At 38.7% G+C, this 21,082-nt stretch overlaps 2 protein-coding genes across 5 annotated transcripts in view; one reads left to right on the top strand and one right to left on the bottom strand.

Moving 5' to 3' along the window:
• Positions 1-13,501, bottom strand: part of LOC114512850 (centromere protein P) — a 284,496-nt gene extending 270,995 nt beyond the window's left edge. Inside the window, exon 1 of one of the 2 annotated variants that reach the window (XM_028531985.2) lies at positions 13,356-13,501. In XM_028531985.2, coding sequence (XP_028387786.1) covers positions 13,356-13,462 — 107 coding nt within the window. In that variant the 5' untranslated portion in view covers positions 13,463-13,501. Of the gene's footprint in view, positions 1-12,920; positions 13,078-13,355 lie in introns of those variants that run through there. The other variant, XM_036018434.1, reaches the window with a different exon arrangement.
• A 354-nt stretch (positions 13,502-13,855) lies between these two features.
• NOL8 (nucleolar protein 8) overlaps positions 13,856-21,082 on the top strand; it is a 36,851-nt gene continuing 29,624 nt past the window's right edge. The window contains exons 1-5 of one of the 3 annotated variants that reach the window (XM_036018431.1): positions 13,856-14,101; positions 15,108-15,331; positions 15,903-15,965; positions 17,355-17,433; positions 18,844-18,979. In XM_036018431.1, coding sequence (XP_035874324.1) covers positions 15,193-15,331; positions 15,903-15,965; positions 17,355-17,433; positions 18,844-18,979 — 417 coding nt within the window. In that variant the 5' untranslated portion in view covers positions 13,856-14,101; positions 15,108-15,192. The remainder of the gene's footprint in view (positions 14,102-15,107; positions 15,332-15,902; positions 15,966-17,354; positions 17,434-18,843; positions 18,980-21,082) is intronic. The other 2 variants (XM_028532599.2, XM_028532601.2) reach the window with 2 other exon arrangements.

Raw genomic sequence — 21,082 nt, 5'->3', positions numbered from 1 at the left:
AAATATATAAACCAAATATTAACAAACCTAAATGGAGAAAACAGTATTATAATAATGGTAGGGGACTTGAATACACTACTATCATCAATGGATAGATCATCCAGACAGAAAATCAATAGGAAACATTGGTCTTAAAGGACACATCAGACTATACCTAACAGACATATACTGTCCATTCCAACCAAAAGCAACAGGATATACTTTCTTCACAATAGCACATGGAACATTCTCCAGGATAGATCATACGTTAAGCCATAAAACAAGCCTTAATAAGTTTAAGACTGAACTCATATCACCTTTCCCAACCACAACGGTATAAAATCAAAAACTTATTACAAGAAAACTGAAAAACTCACAAATGTGTAAAGAATAAACAACTTGCTACTGAAGAACCAGTGGATCAAAGAAGATATCAAAAGAGAAATCAACAATATTCTGACACAAATGAATATACACTATATATCAAACTTATTGGCTGAAGCAGGAACAGTATTAAGAGGGAAGATCACTGCAGTAACTGCTTACCTTAATACAGGAGCTACTGCAAATAAAAATATCAAGAAACTAGGAAAAGAAGTACAAATGAAGCCTAAAGTTAGTAGCAGGAAGGGAATAACAAAGATCAGAGTGAGGAGAAAATAAAGTACAAACTAAAAAGTCAATAGGAAACAAACAATTAAACTGATAACTGACTATTTGAAAAGATAAATAAAACAAACTAGCCCTAGCTAATGTGGCTCAGTGGACTGAGCACTGGCCTGCGAAACTAAAGGGTCACCGGTTCAATTCCCAGTTAGGGCACATGCCTGGGTTGCAGACCAGGTCCCCAGCAGGGGACACATGAGAGGCAACCACTTATTGATGTTTCTCTCTTTCTCTTCCTCTCTCTCTAAAAAAATAAATAAATAAAATCTTTTTAAAAAATGAAACAAACTTTAGCTAGACTCACCAAGAAAAAAAGGGAGGACTCAAACAAAGTCAAAACTTAAAAAGGAAATGTTACCACTGACACCATAGAAATAGTAAAATCATCAAAAGTTACTATGAAAAATTATGTTCCCATAACTTGGACAACATAGAAGAAATGGAAAAATTATTAGAAACATAAAACTACCAAGACTGAATTATGAAGGAATAAAAAATCTGAATGCACCAATTACTAGTAATGACGTTGAATCACTAATCAAAAACTACCTACAAAGTGATGTCAGAGGAGGAATGATGGTGTGAGAGATCCCCCTGGTATTTCCCTTTGGAGTTTCAAAAATTGAACAGCTATAACTCAACAAAGGATTCCCTGTTCAATGCACAAATACTCCTGAGAGATCCACACATTAAAACAGCTAAAAGTGGGCAAGTGAAGCAAAAGGGGGAGGCAAAAAGGGAAAGGGGCTGATGTAAGCCAGGGACACAGCCCTGCAGCCTAAAGCTCATGGAAGGAATCCAGTTGTGGCTGACACTCCCTTCAGCCAAGAGGAGCTAAAAGACTAGGTGGATACTCCTACAGGAGTGAGCAATATGAAGTGTGGCTGAGTAGAGAAACCTGGGCAGTATACAGTATAGGCATGTGGCCACAGTTGACAGTTGGTCCATGTTCCAGAGAGACAAACAGAACCACTGAGCCTGGCAGACTTCCTTAGTCTCCCAGAGTACACCTCCCTCTGCCCTTGGTGTTGAGTTGCAGAGCACATTATCTGCAAACCCGAGAACTAGTACTACAGAATCCTATTTCTTCCTGGGCAAAGGGGTTACTCTGTGACAGGTCCTGGGGTTGGAGCTTACTGTGACTCATGGAGTACCAAAGTTGCCATTACCAAGAAGGCAAAAGAAAAAAAGAAGTTGGTGGATTCCCCCAGCCCTCCCAACCCCTAGCATCGTGGCTACACTGAGGACAGCCAGAGATGGCATCCACTATAGATTTCAGAGCTAAAAAAATACTTGTGATTCAGCACCCCCTACTGGAAAAAATAGAAAGACCCCTCTTTATTAATCTACTAGAGAAGTGCTTGCTACTCACATGTTGATACCTAGACAAAGAAGGAATCCAACAAATACCATGAATATCTAGGATACCGAGGCAGCTAGAAAAAAATAAAAAATCTCCAGAAAACAAGTACTTCAAATAGATTGAAACTTTAAAAAACAAACAAATAGAAATTCTGGTTATGAAAAGTTCAATGAAAGAGATTGAGAATGAACCAGTAAGCATAGGAAACAGCAAACCAAATGAAGAAAAAGATCAGGAATATCAAGAATAGGACTAATGTCAAGAAATGATGCAGAGGGAAAAAGAGAGAGAGACCTAGCATAAAAAAAAAAAAAAAAAAAAGAGCTGTATGAGAACTATCTGATTCCATCAGAATTATTATATTCCATCTATGTAAGAACAATAGGCAAAGCAGAGAGAGAAGAGAAGGAAATGAGAACGGAGAACCTATTCAAACGAATAGTGGATGCAAACTCCCCAAACCTGTGGAAAGAACTAGATCCTTGAATCCAAGAAGAAAACAGAACACCTAGTTCCCTCAATCAAAGAGGCCTTCTCCGCCCTACCCAGTGTGGCTCAATTGGTTGGACCTCATTCTGCAAAGTGAAACGTTGCCATTTCAATTCCTGGTCAAGGCACATGCCTGAGTTGCAGATTTGGTCCCCAGTGGAGCACATACAAGAGGTAACCAATTGATGTTTCTCTTCCTCTATTTTTCCCTTCCTTCCCCTCTCTCTAAAAATAAATAAATAAAATCTTTTTTTTTGGCCTTCTCCAAGGCACATTTTATTAAAACTGTGAAAAACTAATGGGAAAAAAAAAAAAAAGAGTTCTCAAGGCAGCCAGGGAAAAGAAGTAACCTATAAATAAATGCCCATTAGGTTATCATCAGACTTCTCAGCAGAAACTCTACAAGCCTGAAGAGAGTGGAACCAAATATTCAAACTACTGAGAGAAATTACCAGCCAAGAATAATATACTTAGCAATGTTACCTTTTCACAAGACCAGTACTCTAACCCCTAAGCTATGGAGCCAACTGCCAACAATGTTATCTTTTGAATGTGAAGAAGAAATAAAGATTTTCCAGACATATGGAAGCTGAGGGAATCATCACCAGAAGAGACCTTGACTGCAGGAAATAGTGAAGGAGGTTATTCCACCTAAAAATAAAAACAAAAGGTTACAAATCTACAAGTAAGAACACCAACAAACTTAGAGCATAAACAGATAATCTGTAACAACAAAAACATAAAAGGAGAGGGGCAAACATCTACTGCATATATGAAACTTTCTTTTTCATAAATCTAATAGTAATCACATACAAAAAAACCCCAAAACTGACACACATAGTGTAGAAAAAGAGAAATCAAATGAAAGAAATATGGAATACCACCAAACAAATAAAACACTCAGACATACAAAAGGAAAGAACCACCCTGGCTGGTGTGGCTCAGTGGACTGAGTGCCAGCCTGCGAACCAAAGGATCACTGGTTTGATCCTCAGTCAGGGCACATGCCTGGGTGCAGGCCAGGTCCCCAGTGGGGCACACACAAGAGGAATCACATATTGCAGGGGGGCTGGTAGGGTGCAAATGGAGACACCTGTACTTGAACAACAATTATAAAAAAAAGGAACCAATGGAGGCAGAGAACCACCTGAAAACAAAGAACCAAATGGCTATAGGAAATCCTCGTACATCAATAATTACATTTAGGGAGATGTAAGTGGATTGAACTTACCAATTAAGAGGCACATAGTAGTAGATAGGATAAAAAAAACGAAAACCCAACCTATGTTGCCTGCAAAGAAAAGGTAAATTCAGAGTGAAAGGTTGGATATTGACTCTCCAAACAAATGACATCCCCAGAAAAGCAGAAGTAGGCATACTTGTATCTGACGAAATAGATTTCAAGATAAAAAAGTAATAGGGTACAAATATGGACATTTTATAATGATAAAAAGGATACTACATCAAGAAGACATACACTTCTTTATGTACATGCACCCAATCATGGAGCACTGAAATATTTAAAGCAACTACCAACATGAAAAAGGGAGAAGCAGATGACAACACAATCACAGATGGGGATCTTAATACTCTATTGAGAGCTCTAGGCAGATCATCTAAACAGAAAAATCAACAAAGAAATATCAGTCTAAAATGAAACAGACCAAATAATCACAATTGACATTTACAGAGCCTTTCACTCCAAAACATCAGATTATGCGTTCTTCTTCAGTACACACAGAACATTCTCAAAGCTAGACCATATGTTGGGTAACAAACTGGCCTCAACAAAGTCAAGAAGTGTAAAATTACATCAAGCATATCCTCTCACCACAATGCTTGGAAATTAGAAATCAACTGCAGGATGGAAATAAAGTAAAGTAAAGTAATATGTGGAGATTAAATAACATACTACTAAAAAAATGACTGGGTCAAAGAAGAAACAAAAGGTGAGGTGAAAAGATATATAGAGACAGCCATGCTGTGTGACTTGGTTGGTTGGAGCATTGCCCCACACACCAAAAGACTGCAGGTTTGATTTTGGTCAGGGCACATACCTCAACTGCAGTTTTGATTCCTAGTTAGATTACATATGAGAGGCAACCAATTGATGTTTTTCTCTCACATTTATGTTCCCCTTTCTCTCTCTTAAAAATCAATAAATACATACTTAAATAAGGATTTTTTAAATTTTTAAAAAAAGATATAGAGACAAATTAACATGATAATACATCATATCAAAATTTATGGGATGCAGCATAAGAAGAGAGTTTATATACTTGTACGCCTATCTCAAGAAACAAGAGAAATACCAAATAAATAACCTAACACCACATCTTAAAGAACTACCAAAAGAAGAACAAAAGCAATCCAGAGTCAACAAAAGGAAATAATAAAAATTAGAGCAAATTTGAATGAAATAGAAAACAAAGACTACACAAAAAATTAATACAACAAAGAGCTGGTTCTTTGAAAGGGTTAATGAAGTTGAGAAACCCCTGGCTAGACTTACTAAGGAAAAAAGAAAAAAGACTCATATAAACAAACTCATAAATGAAAGAGAAATTACCACAGACATCACACATATATATACACAAAGGATCTGGAATACTATGAAAGAATATATGCCAACAAATTCAATAAACTAGAAGAAATGGATAAGTTCCTAAAAATATGTAACATTCCTTGACTGAATCATGAAGAAAAATCTAAATAGATTGATAAACTATGAGGAAACTGAAACAACCATTAAAACATCCCAAAAAACTAAAGCCCAGGACCAGATGGCTTCACTAGTGAATTCTACCACACATACAGAGAAAATCTGAAACCTATCCTTCTAAACCCTTCCAAAAAACTGAAGAAGGGGCAATACTTCCTAACATATTTTATTAGGACAACATAACCCTGATACCAAACCAGGCAAAGATAACATTTAAAAATAAAACACCATACAGACAAACATCTGATCAATACAGATGCAAAAATCCTAAACAAAATAGGGTAGTAAATCAAATACAATACATTTAAAAAAATAATACATCATGATCAAGGGGAGTTCATTCCAGGAGAACAAGGATGGTTCAACACACACAAATTCATCAGTATAATATGATACTGATGATACCACATTAACAAACAAAAGGCAAAGATCATATGATCTTATCAATAGATGAGAAAAAGCATTTGATATGAAATGACATCCACTTACAATTAAAACACTCAATAAAATGGGTACAGAAGGAAAGGACCTCAACATAATAAAGGCCATATGACAAACCCTCAGCTAATACACTCAATGGTGAAAAATTAGAAGCTTTTTCTCTAAGATCAGGAACAAGAAAAGGATGAGTACTCTCATCATTCTTATTCAACATAGTAATGGAAGTCCTAGCCAGAGCAATCAGGCAAGAGAAAGAAATAAAAGGCATCCAAATTGGGAAGGAAGAAGTAAAATGTCACTTTTTTGCAGATGGCATGATTTTGTATATGGAAAAGTCTAAAGATTCCACCAAAAACCTATTAGAAGCAGTAAACAAATAGAGTAAAATTATAGGATAAAAATCAACGTACAAAAATCCACTGCTTTCCTATATACTAACAATGAAATTTCAGACAAGAAATAGAAAAACCAATTACTTTTGCAAGTGCAACCAAAAGAATAAAATACTGAGGATTTTTTTTTGCAGCGGGGTAGGGATAGGCATGGGGAGATCCAAGATGGCAGAGGAGGAAGTGGAAGCTACACTAACCTCCTCTCAGGACCAATCTAGAATTACAACTAAATTGTAGAGAAATCATTTTGAATAACTAGCTGAATACTACTTGGAGGGAAGTCTTATAACCACGGACAAACAGAAGAAAACACTTCACCACAATATGAATGGTAGGTAGTGCAGAGGAGACCCAAGGTGGGTGGCTGGACTCCCATGGGCGGCAGCTGAAGTGCCAGAGGGAAGGATATTTCAGTGGCCAAGATTCCCCCTGAGAAGTGTGGTGTCTAAATTTGAAGCTGACCTTCCCAGTCTACAACACCAGAGCCAAAAAGGAACAAAGAAAACATCCAGCTGTGCAAAGTAACAGACTTTTCATCTGCCAAGGACAGATGGCTGGAGACACAGAGAGCCTCTTTAAAGGGCCAATGCACAAAATTTTCTTCACAGCCACTTACCCTGGGTGCTGATAAGGGGAAGGCAGAGTGGACTAGAGACACTTGAGAGTCTGGGGTTGTGGCTCTAGGGAGAAAACAGAGGCCACAGCCACCAGGATCCCTGTGCTGAGTCATTTCCCACACTACAGAAGCCTTCTCTCTCAGGCAGATCACTCCGCTCTAAAGGGCATCGGGCTGAGGGGAAGCAACAGCCCCACCCTGTGGTGATTAAGCCTGACTGATGACCACCAATTGATTAGATTAACAACTGATTGGCTTAGCAGCTCACTAGTTTAACATCTAAAGCAGAAGTTACAAAGCAGTCAAAATGGGAAGACAAAAAAACAGACCCCAAATGAAAGAACAAAAGAATTTTCCAGAAGAACTAGGTGAAATAGGGGTTAGCAACTTATCAGACAGAGAGTTTACAGTAATGATTGTAAGAACACTCAACAGTGCTTTAGCTGGTCTGGCTCAGAGGGCTGAGCACTGAACTGCAAAGCAAAGGATGGCTGGTTCGATTCCCAGTCAGGGCACATGCATGGGTTGTGGACCAGGTCCTCCTCAGGTGGGGGCGTGTGAGATGCAACCACACATTGATGTTTCTCTTCACACATCGACGTTTCTCTCCCTTTCTTTCTCCCTCCTTTACCCTCTCTCTAAAATAAATAAATAAAATAATTTAATAAAATAAGTCCTTCATTAAAAAGAAATAAAATAAAAACCTACCTATAAACAAAAGTCCAGAACCAAGTGGCTTCTACTGGCTTACTTTGGTGGGTGGTAAATTCTACCAAACATCTGAAGAAGTAATACCAATCCTCAAATTTCTAAAAACAAAAGAGGAAGGAACACAAAACCAGAAGGGGGCACTACAAAAAATGAAGTTACAGGACAATATCCCTGATGAACACTGATGCAAAAATTCTCAACAAAATATTAGCAAACCCAATTCATTAATATAGTAAAAGAATCATACACTATAATTAAGTGCAATTTAGTGCATGAATGCAAGGATAAACATCTGCAAATCAAAATTATACACCACATTCACAAAATGAAGATAAAAATGATATGATCATCTCAACTGTAGAAAAAAGTATTTAATAAAAATTCAACATTCAACATAATACAAACTCTCAACCAACTGAGTATACAGGAAACATAAGTCAACATAATAAAGGCCCTATATGACAAGCCCACAGCTAACATCATAACCAATAGTAAAAAGCTAAAAGCTTTTAGCCTAACATCAGGAACAAGAACAAGGATGCTCACTCTCACCATGTTTATTCAACATAGTAATAGAACTCCAAGCCACAGCAATTAAGCAAGGAAAGAAAGCATCTGAGTTAGAAAGAAGTAACATTATCTTTGTTTGCTACTGTACTGATATGATCCTATATGTAGAAAACCCTCCTGATTTCATCCACACACACAAAAAAATACCTGTTGGAACTAATATATGAATTCAGCAAAGTAGCAAGATACAAACTCACCACACAAAAATCAGATGCATTTCTACAAACCAACAATAAACAACTTGAAAAAGAAGTTACAAAAACAATTCCATTTACAGTAACAATGAAAAGAGTATAATACTTAGGAATTAAATTTATGCAAGAAGGTAAAAGACTTGTAGAATGAAAACTACAAAACATCACCGAAAGACATTAAAGAAGATTTAACTAAATGGAAACCCATCTCAAGTTCATGGATTGGAAGATTTAATATTATTAAAAATATTAATAAAATTACCTAAAACAATCTAAAGATTCAATGCAACCCCTGCCAAAATCCCTATGAGATATTTTGCAGTAGAAAAAGCCATCCTAAAATTCATATGGAACCTCAAAGAATCCCAATAGCCAAAACAATCTTGAAAATAAACAAACCTGAAGACCCCTCTTGTTTCAAAATTTACCTCAATGCTACACTAAACAATAGTGTAGTATCATTATGAAGACAGACATACAGATCAAAGCAATAAACAAGAAAGCTGAAACTTCTGGCCAAGATGGAGGTGTAAGTAGATACACTTGGCCTCCTTGCAAAACGAAAAGGAGGACAACAAATTTAAAACCAAAAATAACCAGAACTTCCAGAAAATTGAACTGAATGGAAGTCCGACAACCAAGGAATTAAAGAAAAAACTGGCCCATCCAGACCAGTTGGAGGGGCAGAGACAGGCAGCAGGGTTGGAGAGGACCTGTGGCAAGGTGGAGGATGGCAAAGCAGGCACTCCCACATTTGCATGAAGATAAATGAGTAAAAACAACTGGGGAGCGAGACAGACCATGCAATACAGGGCTCTGGGGGGCAGGGGAGGGATAAAGCCTCAAAATCTCTATGTGAAAAAACCTGTGGGAGTCGAGGTGGCAGGAGAAACTCTCAGTCTCACAGGTGTTCATTGGAGACACCCACAGGGTCCTAGAACATACACAAAACCACACAGGAATCAGTACCATAAGCTCTCAATTAGCGTGTGGGTAACAGAGGACATGACTGAAAGCCAGCAGAGAGCAGGGTCTAGCAAGCAGCACTGTTTCCCCTCACATGTGTCCCTACAAACAGCATCACAAAGCAGTGACAGGTGGGTTGCCCTGCCCTAGCGAATACCTAAGGCTCCACCCCTTACTATGTAACAGGTGGGCCAAGACAAAAAAAAATATGGCCCAAATGAAAGAACAGATCAAAGCTCCAGAGAAAATACTACTAAGCAATGAAGAGATAGCCAATGTGTCAGATGCAGAGCTCCAAACACTGGTAAATAGGATGCTCACAGAAATGGTTCAGTATGGTCACCGCATAGAGGGAAAAGTAAAGGCTATGCAAAGTGAAATACAAGAAATTGTATAGGGAACCAACAGTGATGGGAAAGAAACTGGGACTCAAATCAATGGCTAGGACTAAAAGGAAGAAATAAACATTCAACCGGAACAGAATGAAGAAACAAGAATTCAAAACAATGAGGAGAGGCTTCGGAACCTCTGCGGCAACTTCAAATGTTCTAACATCTGAATCACAGGGGTGCCAGAAGGAGAAGAGGAAGAGCAAGAAATGGAAAACTTAGTTGAGAACATAATGAAGGAGAACTTCCCCAATCTGGCAAAGGAAATAGATTTCCAAGATTTCCAGGAAGTCCAGAGAGTCCCAAAGAAGTTGGACCCAAGGAAGCACACACCAAGGCACATCATAATTACATTACCCAAGATGGAAAGATAAGGAGAGAATCTTAAAAGCAGCAAGAAGAAGGAGTCAGTTACCTACAAAGGAGTTCCCATAAGACTACCAGCTGATTTCTCAAAAGAAACCTGGCAGGCAAGAAGGGGCTGGAAAGAAGCATTCGAAGTCATGAAAGGAAAGGACCTATATATCCAAGATTACTCTATCCAGCAAGGCTATTACTTAGAATGAAAGGGCACACGAAGTGCTTCCCAGATAAGGTCCAGTTAAAGGAGTTCAATACAATCAAGCCCTTATTATATGAAATGTTAAAAGGACTTATCTAAGAAAAAGAAGATTGAAAATATGAACAGTAAGAAGACAACAAACTCACAACTATCAACAACTGAACGTAAAAAAAAAAAAAAAAAAACCTAAGCAAACAACCAGGATGGAAATAGACTCACAGAAATACAGATCACATACATGGAGGGTTATCAGCAGGGAGAGAGAGGGGGGAGAATGGGAGAAAAGGTACAGGGAATAGGAAGCATAAGTGGTAGGTACAAAATAGGCAGGGGGAAGTGAAGAAAAGTACAGGAAATGGAGAAGCCAAAGATCTTATATGTATGACCCATGAACATGAACTAAGGTGGGGGAATGATGGTGGGAGGGGGGATACAGGGTGGAGGGGAATAAAGGGGGAAAAATGGGGCAACTGTAATAGCATAATCAATAAAATATATTAACAAAAATAGAAAGCTCAGAAATAGACTGTTGCACATGTAGTCAAATGATTTTTGACAAGCATGCTGATACCATTCAATGATGGTGGGAAAACTGGATAGCCATATGCAAAAAATGAAGTTGAACTCCTATCTAATATCATACACAAAAATTAACTCAAACTGGATAAAAGGTCTAAATGTAACACTAAAGCAACAAAGGTTTTCAAATAAAATACAGGGAGGAAGCTTTACAATATTGGATTTGTCAATGATTTCTTAGATGTGACAGCCAAGGCACAGGTAACAAGAGAAAAAAATAGACAAAAAAATGTGGACTTCAAGAAAAAAAATTGTACACTAAAAGATAGTATTGACACAGTAAAAAGCCACCCCACAGAATGGTAGAAAATACTTGCTAACTACATATCTGTTAAGAGATTAATATGGAAAATATATAGAAAATTCTTAAAACTCAACAACAACAACAAAAAAAACATGATTCAAAAACAGGCAAAGGATGTGACTAGACATTTCTCCGAAGATATATGAGTGATCAATAAGGACATGAAAAAATGCTCAACATCTCCAACCATTAGGAAAATGCAAAACAAAACTAGAGTGAGCTACAACCTCATACCCATTAGAACTGCTATTTTTAAAAAACATCAGAAAACACCCCTGGCTGGTGTGGCTCAGTGGATGGATTGCTGGCCTACAAACAAAAAGGTCGCAGATTGGATCCCCAGTTTAGGGCACATGCTTGGGTTACAGCCAGGTCCCCAGTAAGGGGTGCACGAGAGGCAACCACGCACTAATGTCTCTCCCTCACTTTCTCCCTGCTTCCCCTCTCTAAAAATAAATAAATAAAATCTTAAAAACAACAACAAAAAAAGAAATGACCAATATTTTTAAAAAAAACAAACAGAAAAGTGCTGGAGAGGATGTTCGAGAAGCTGTAACCTTTGCGGACTGCTAACAGGAATGTAAAATGGTACAACCACTGTGGAAAACACTACTGGGGGTGCTCAAAAAGTTCAAAATAGAATTACCATATGATCCAGCAATTCCACATCTCCAAGTATATCTAAAAGAATTAAAAGCAGGGTCTCAGAGATAATTCTACACTGATATTCCTACCAGCATTATTCCCAATAGCTACAGGATAGCAACCCAAACATCATCCATCGACAGAAGAATAATAAGCAAAATGTATATATGTATGATTATTCAGCTTGAAAAAGGAAGTTCTGCCATATGCTATAATATGGGTGATCTTGAGGATATTAAGCTAAGTGTATAAGTCAGTCACCCAAAGACACACATGTATGAAGCCATTTATATGAGGTACCTCAAAAAGAAATTCAGAGAAAGGAGAATAGTGGTTGCCAGAGGCTAAGGAAAGTGGGGAATGTGGTTTGAAGGGTATAGTTTCAGTTTTACAAGATGAAAAATTATACAGATGGTGGTGATGATTGCACAGTATTATGAATGTATGTAACATCACTGATCTGCCCACTTATAAATGGTTAAGGTGATAAAATCTAATGGTATTTCACCACAAATAAAAAACCAAGAAACTTGGTACACAGATCCCAATCTTCCTCCTCCACCATAGTGAAAAGAAACCTCACATTAAATCTGAATGCCCTGAACTAATATTTAATGTCATCCATAATTTGGACTCTTCCAACTTTCCCAAATTGATCATGGAGAAGGCCCAGATTACAGTAATAGTCTACATACTATTCTGGTTTAATAATATCTTGTGGCCAGTTGGAGCAACAAATTTTTTCCCCACAGTATAATGCAGCACTTCTCAAATTTTCAAATGTGCACAAAATAGTGTGGGGGGCTTGTTAGAGTGCAAATTCTGACTTAGCGGGTGGAGGTGAAGCCAAATCTGTATTTCTGTCCAACTCCCGAGTAACACAACTGCTTCCAATCTGTGGAGCACCCCTGAAATAGCACCTGCACTTGTGGAGGAACATATCTGTTCCCTGTTCACCTGCTTCCCTCTCCCTTTCACCAGTTACAGCTTCTTCTACAACTTCATGATCCCATCCAACGTGCATGCAAACATCTTCTTTAGAACCCCTCATTTTCTTGCCCCGTTAGCTCAGGAAAACCTCGTTCTCTTTGTACTTGTCAAATTAGTCTTGGACTGAAAAAAACGAAGATAGTCTCTGCTTTAGGGTAGCTTACAAGTTTGAGTCAATAGGTACATAGACCCTTTCTCCCCTCCTCCAGATAAACAAAGTGCCTGGGCTTTAAAGATAGACTCTTGGGTTACTTTCTCTGAGACCCTGGGCAAGCAACTTAAGGAAACCTCACTGAACCTCAGGTTCCTTAACTTTAAGACAGGATTAAAAATAGCACCCACCTTAGAGGATTGTCATAGGTACTAAAAGAGATGATGCACATAAAGAAAGATCTTTGCCTGCCTTTCTCAACCTGGCACTAAGTAATCGATGGACCCTATTACGAAGTAACAAAGACGTTAAGATACCACCGCTCTGTGGCAGATAGTTCTCTTCACTTATCCCTGCCTGTTAGTGCATAACGGCTCTGTAATGCACTAACGGCTCCTTTAGAGAGGGACTTCTCCTACTTCCCTTACAGCGGTGCAATTTAAACAAGTTAGCACGTTGCCACACGCTTATAACTAACTGGGTCTCCACATGGACTTATCATCCTAGACCGTTATCACAGATTTGGGTTTCCGCCCACGTTTGGTCCTTCGGAAACGTCTGCGGGGAGGTTCGGACCGCCCGAGAGACACTCTGCCGACCCACAGGACCTGAGGACCGCCACGTACTGGACTGGAGCGCTGAGTTTCGCCGGCGCCAGCAGCTCCTCCCACAACAGCTTCAGGGCCGCGATCTCCGCTTCTAAGACGTGGACCTCCGCCTCCATACTGCCCATACCGCTGCGCTAACAGAAACCCGCCCGGCGGTCCGGTGCTAGCCCGGCACTTAAAGTCTCGCGCGCTCCTGGGGCGGACCATCCCAGGAGTTCTGTGGGGGAGGCAAGGGAGTATAAGCATCGTCAGTGAGTACAACCATACCTTGCAAAGTATCCCGAGCTCGTTTCTGTTCCTTAACATGCTGATAAACTGTTCTCCGGCAGTCCCTATGCTTGGAGAGAGTAAGTTTGCTCCCACCCGAAGCCAGAGGGCACAGCAGCCCAACCTGCGCTTGTGAAGTTTTGGGACGGCCCGGATGCATACGTCACGAAAGAGTAGCTTCCGGCACGGTGTGAAGGTTCTCGTCATTGTCTCCTGGCTTACGCTGACTTAGTCTAGATGTGGGTAAATGGCAATAACTAACCCTCTTAAGTAGAAATTATAGAATTATGGTTTGGGTCCTTTTAGGGTGTTCAATGGTGGAGACGTCGCAGTATCCTGGGTGCGAAACGAAATAAAGAGCTGTAGGGAACTGAATGTGGTAACGGAACCTTAGGAGGCTGGATTGGAAATCGAGTAGGAAGGAATAGAGATTACGCCTAGTGAGACACGTGACTAGAAGTTAGGGGTGGAAGCGGCGCTGGTGGAGAGACGTGGTGGTGAGTAGCGGTTTTAGAGAATGGGAAGTGAAGGGGCCATTTGGCCTCCTCTGTCCCTTCTTGTCTTTGGGTCTTCAGGGGGAAGAAGGCTGGGGTGGGTAGGTTGGGGACAGGGGAGTCTACCAGGGAGATGTACGGTGTGCCTCTTGCCCAGAACACGAACCATGCGTTGGGTTTCTGAGAGCTGTTTTGGGATGTAGACTAGGAGGAATCTCTCAGCTCTTTGGGAAAAGCAGGGTGTGGTATTGGGCGCTTGTGGGTGCTAAACGGGATTAGAGATCTCATAAAGGGCTTCAAAGTTTCGTACCTCTAGAAGAGTTTTCCCGAGCCCCTTCTAATCCAGCAATTTTCCTGGTGTAGTTATGCATTAAAGATTCTTAAATTAGACCTGGTTTGTAATTCTGGTTTTGGTAATTCTCTGGATGGCATTAGGAAAGTAACTTCATCTCCTTTTCATCTGAAAAATGAGATGCAGGCAAACTGTCATACAATGCTGGCACATAGTAAAAACAAACAAAAAAACAAGTCTGTATTAGCGATGATATCAGTTGCTGTCTCTGCCTGAACAGCACTTCGCAGGCATTCCTCTTGTGACAGTGCTGTAATTGCATCCTTTACTTCTCACATGGCTGTGAGGACACCAGAATGGAGCGCCTTCTTTTTTTTAATCCTTTAGCATGTTGACCTGCCCCATTCCATTTCCGTCAGTATTTGTTAAAGTGAGTATGTGAATAAAAGAAAAAAGTCTAACAAGGTGGCTAAGTAAATGAATATTGTGCTCATTTGAGGGAAAGCATCAAAGCACCTGCCATACCTGTGTCTATCTGTAGAGGTGCTGTTCCAAAGTGGGTTCATGGAGAAAGTGCATATAGAGCTTGACCGTAATAATCTCCAGGGATAAAATTTAGAAACAATATAATAGTGGAAGTTCAGGCGGCCAGTTTAGCATAGAAGGTTCAAGGTGAAGAATTGGGTTTCTTTTCTTTTTTTAATTTTTTTTTTTTAGGTTTGAGAAGAACTAATGGAAAGGACTCTTTTCTGGAGATAGAAAATTATTTTTCCTACTACAACACACTGTGTGCCCAGCCTTTATGAAAGCCAGCAGAGAAACAAAGCGCCTTTTTGTGGGTGGCCTTGGCCAGAACGTTTCTGAGGTGGACCTACAAAATCAGTTCAGCAGATTTGGAGAAGTTTCTGATGTGGAGATCATCACTCGGAAAGATGACCAAGGTAACGTTATAGTCCTTCATGGGTAGTTAAAGGCAGATCTAACTGGGTCAGTTATCATAAAATAAAGGAACTACAGGGATGAAGATTAGCCAGGAACATTAAAAGTGATTTGTGTATCATTGTAAGGCACCACCCTGCATACCCTGCCCTATGTCCTGGAGGTAAAACTTATGCTGTGGAACTTGCCCAGAATTACATTCCTGAAATCAAAAATAATCTAAATTCTAAAACATGCAATTTCTGAAACATGTAACTTTCAGTTTTCAGAGCTAACATATAATATTCATTGAGTGTCCTATTTAGTAGAATATCAATAACATGGAATCATAACATATAACAACGTAACATAATTAACTGACCACTTGATATTTTGTAACTCATTGTTTTTGGAATACTTTGATAATCGTGTTTGGAAAAACGCAATCTTTGTGTCCAGTGAAAAATAAACAAGGTTTTTCTTTGAAAGAGTAGGTTTCCAAGAGCTCATTGTTTTTAACATTTAGAAACTGAGTCATTTTTACATTGTTCTTTGGATCAAGTTTTAAATTAATTTATTTTTCTATTTTTTTAGGAAACCCACAGAAAGTTTTTGCATATATCAACATCAGAGTAGCAGAAACAGACCTGAAAAAATGTAAGATGTTTTCTGTATTATTGGCCAGTTTATGTCACTGTGTAACTTGGAAAACTTCATTCCAAATCTGAACTTCAACAGCCACTTTTTAAGTCATCCAGAGGGGCAACCGTGATCAAGAGAATTCTGGTATCCTACAACTCAGCAGGTTTAGTTTAATACCATTTGGTGTCAGCAGATATGTAATAGCACATTGCTAATGAGTTTACTCAAAAATGTTTTTCTAAAATATATTGGACAAGAGACAAAACTTTCATAGAAATTGCCTATTATATATATTCTACTGGATATTATGCCATATTCCCATCCCTTTCCCCAGTGTTTTCATTTCTTAGGGAGGTTATTTTCTTGTGGTTGAGTGCTGTTAGAGGACTGGATTTAGTGTATGCCCATATAAGACCATATTCTTGAAATTATGAAATCTTAATTGATCAGTTTAGTAAAGCTGACGGCAAACTGCAGTCTCTGTTGAAGACGAAAGGGGAGATAACCCATACTGCCACTGATGCAGTAATGTATTCTAGTTATTTGGAAGCTGAAAAGGCAAGAGATACTGCTAATAGAGAAAGAGTGCTATCATTCTTTTTATTTCATTTGAAAGAAAACAAAAACAAAACTTTAATTCTATTGTTAAGTGAGAAAGTATGTATAACGAATGAGTGGTGGTTAAGAACACATCAGCTCTGATGTGTGACCTGTGGCAAGTTAATTTAAACTTCGAAGCCCCAGTTTGTTTATCCAATGTGTGACAAAGACATTGCTTTTCTCAGAATATTGCTGTGAAGGTTAAATTGAAAAGTACCTTTGCATTTTAAAATAGTACCTAACAACAATCTACTCTGTTAGTGGTTATTATTAATGAGGTGGATAGCAAATACTGAGAAAAATCAGCTGCTAGGGCATAGCAGTTCAAACACAGTTTACTCACTTGGAGCTAGTTTTGAAGTTACATAGTAATAAGTATACGAGGTCATAAAAAGGTGAGGTACTACAGAATTTCAAAATGTCCTCTAATTTCCCTTAGGAAAATTACATGAGTATTTTATAGTTTTAGTGTGAGAAATGCTAATATCAATCATTCACTAGAAATTTCTAACATTACTTTGTAAACAAATGGCAAAATTTTTTGCTTTGTAGTTTACACATTTGGCTCAAGTATATCTTCTAGTCATAGGGAGGTAGGCAATTCAAGGGTTCCGTTAGGAAGTGGTCAAAGTGAGATCAGTATCTAGGCCCTTTCACTCCATATCTCAGATTCCTTATTCTGTTTTCTCTGTATATTTGTCATTAACAAGTCTACTTTCCTTGGTATGTACTGAATAGAAAAACCACATTCTGAAATGTATTTTGCATTGCCATGTAATTGGGTAATAATTCTTTACTCTATAGGTATGTCTGTTCTAAATAAAACAAAATGGAAAGGTGGAACACTACAAATTCAATTAGCAAAAGAAAACTTTTTGCAAAGGTAAGATTTATTCTATGTGAATTTAAACAGTATTTATTTTGTAAATGGTTTCATATATTCCCTTAATTGATTTGAAACTATTGAGTAATAAATTTATTACACTATTAGCAAATTCAAACCTCACAAGCAGAGCTAAAGTTCCTCTCACCTTTGACTTTTCATGACCCTAGACTCCACCAAAAAAGACAATGTAATGCATTTGTATATGTATATTTTAAGCTATGAAAATATATGCCTGTGTTATCTTTTTTAAACACAATCTTCTGTGGCGATGTTGATCTTTCCTCTTTTTTGTAATGACTGTATAGTACTATTTCAGAAAATAGCTGAACCACAATGTAGTGGGCCATCCCCCACCGATGGACATGTATAGACTATTTTTACTATTTCATGATAATAAATAACCTGTAAGGATGGCTCCTGCATAATGCAGAATTTCCAGTGGGGTTTGTGTCAGCCATAAGAGTTACTGTGTCTTGGAGTTATGTATATATAAAATTTTAATAGACACTACTATGTTGCTTACACTATTTTTGACTCTTAGTGCTAGTGTCATACAAAGATAAAGATAATAGGACATCCCTGTGTGAGCGGCATAAGATTAATTAGGCAAGGGATTAAGATCAAGGCATTGTAATAACTATTGGAGTATTTTAAAATCCTGAAGGTATTCTCAGAGAGGAAAGATGTAAGTTTGAGAACTTTCAAAGAGGAAACATTTTTGAAATATGCAGATGGAGAGATATCATTAATAAAATTGTTCCAGATCAAGGAAAAATAAGGTCTAAGGCAAGTGGCAGACAGGAGGCATGTTTTGAGGGAGTGGTCAGCTGAGACAGATGAGAATTTGGTTTTGTTCTTTAGCTGGGAATATCAATGAACAAGATAGTAATGAGACTTTTATTCAGCAACACTTCATTGCCTGCTGTCTACAGAGACTGGGGCCCCAGTCCTTAGCAGGGTGAGAACACAGTGCCACTGCTTTGAATCAGTGCCTGCAACTGTGCCTGCACAAGCATAAATCTGACAGTCATTCTGGATGGTGGAATGTTAAGAAACAGACCAGAAGCGGAGAGTCCGGTGATGATTGATCAGCATACCTGTTTAGGCCTAAATAAGGTGGGCAGTTTCAGTCAGACAGTTGAGATGACATTCAGTATTCTCTTCATTATGAGGGTAGAAATAATCAAGACTAGGCAGATTGGGCTCTAAAAGACACCTCTTCCTTATGAGGAAGAGTGGAAGGTATTGAGGAAGGATAAAATGGCCAGAAGTGCATAAGGTGAGAGGGAAAATGGAGAGACCCTAAATGAGCACTCTAAAGTTAAACAGCATTATAGTATTAAAAAACAAAACAAAAAGCATCACTAATAATGTGGTTGGTTTCTTTATATTTTCTCTTTGATTCAGATTGGCTCAAGAGAGAGAAGAAGCGAAAGCAAAGAAAGAAAAATCAACAATAGGAAACACTAATTTGTTAGAAAAGATGGGAGTGGTGGATTTCCATATGAAAGCTGTGCCAGGGACAGAAGTACCAGGGCACAAAGTGAGTCTCTTCTGGTAGCCTGACTAGCCCAAAACTGAATCCTGAGACCCCCTAACTGTGGGCATCATGTTCAAAGCAATTGCTTTTTAAATAGATAGTGCTTTATGGTTTTCACAGTGCATTTACTACTGTTGGGTAAGCACAGTTCTCCACTTTACAGAGACAGAAATGGTTAACAAGTGGAGACAGGTCTCCATTATCCATATATTGCATTGTGTGCTCACCAACCAAAGTCTAGTCTCCTTCTGTCACCATGTTTTTGACCTCTCTTTATTCTCTTCATTCTCCAGCACCCTTCTTCCTCTCTGATAATCTTCATACTCTTGTCTGTGAGTTTGTTTGTTTTGTTTGTTCATTTGTTGCTTTATTTTATGTCCTATATATGAAGGAAATCATATAGTTCTTGATTTTTAGCATCTCATTTATTTTGCTTAGTGTGATACTCTCAAGATACATCCATGGTGTTCCAAATTGCAATATTTCATTCTTTCTTATAGCCGAGCAGTGTTCCATTGTATATGTGTACCACTTCTTATTCCAGTCACCCATTAAAGGATACATAGATTGTGTCCATGTATTGGCTACAATGAAAAATACTGCAATGAACATAGGGGTATATATATCTTTCTGAACACGTTTTCAAATTTTTCGGGTAGGTACCCAGAAGAGGGATTGCAAGGTCATAAGATAGCTATTTCTAATGTTTTGGGAAACCTCCATACTGTTTCCCATAGTTTCTATACCAATTTACGTTCCCACCAGCAGAGAATAAAGTTTCCTCTTTTTCCACAACCTCTCCAACACTGGTTACCACTTGTCTTATGGATAATAGCTATTCTGAGAGATGCGAAGTGCTATCTCATTGTAGTTTTGATTTGCATTTCCTTCATGACTAATGAAGTTGAGCATCTTTTCATATATCTGTTGGTCATTTGTATCTTTTTAGGAAAAGTACCTGTTCAGGTCCCCTGCAGGTTCTTTTGAAAGTAATGTTTGTTTTTTTGTTGTTGTTGAGGTTATGAGTTCATTTACATTTTGGATATGAGCCCTTTATCAGAGCTATTGTGGTTTTTAATATATTTTATTAATTATGCTATTATAGTTGTCCCATTTTCCCCTTTTATTCCCCACTTCCCTGTACCCCACCTACCACCCACATCCCCCCAGCCCCGTAGTTCATGTCCATAGGTCATACATATAGGTTGTGCAGCTTCTCCAATTCCTGTACTACTCTTAACCTCCCCCTGTCCATTTTGTACCTACCATTTATATTTCTTATTCCCTGTACCTGTATCCCCATTATCCCCCTACCCCTTCCCACTGATAACCTTCCATGTGACCTCCATTTCTGTGATCCTGTTCCTGTTCTAGTTGTTTTTCTTTTTTAGATTGAGTTGTTGATAGTTGTGAGTTTGTTGTCTTTTTACTGCTCATAATTTTGATCATTTTAAAAAATATATTTTATTTTTATAGTTTTTTAAGATTTTATTTATTTATTTTTAGAGAGGGGAAGGGAGGGAGAAAGGGAGAGAAACATCAGTTTGTGGTAGCTTATGGTGCACCTGCTACTGGGGACCTGGCCCGGAACCCAGGCATGTGCCCTGACCGGGAATCGAACTGGTGATGGTTTGTTTCTCAAGGTGGCACTCAGTCCACTGAACCATACCAACCAGGGCCATCTTCTTCTTAGATAAGTCCCTTTCACATTTCATATAATATTGGCTCAGTTATGATGAACTCCTTTAACTGGACCTTATCTGGGAAGCACTTTGAATGATAGCTTTGCTAGATAGAGTCACCTTGGGTATAGGTCCTTTCCTTTCATGACTTCGAATGCTTCTTTCCAGCCCCTTCTTGCCTGCAAGGTTTCTTTTGAGAAATCAGCTGGTAATCTTATGGGAACTCCTTTGTAGGTAACTGACTCCTTTTTCTTGCTGCTTTTAAGATTCTCTCCTTATCCCTGGCTGGCATAGCTCAGTGGATTGAGCGCGGGCTGCGAACCAAAGTGTCGCAGGTTCGATTCCCAGTCAGGGCACATGCCTGGGTTGCAGGCCATGGCCCCCAGCAACTGCACATTGATGTTTCTCTCTCTCTCTCTCTCTC

Source organism: Phyllostomus discolor, chromosome 2 (assembly GCF_004126475.2).
Source record: "Phyllostomus discolor isolate MPI-MPIP mPhyDis1 chromosome 2, mPhyDis1.pri.v3, whole genome shotgun sequence".
Taxonomy (NCBI): domain Eukaryota; kingdom Metazoa; phylum Chordata; class Mammalia; order Chiroptera; family Phyllostomidae; genus Phyllostomus; species Phyllostomus discolor.
The sequence above is the reverse complement of the archived record's forward strand: the minus strand, read 5'-3'. Positions and strand labels throughout refer to the sequence as shown.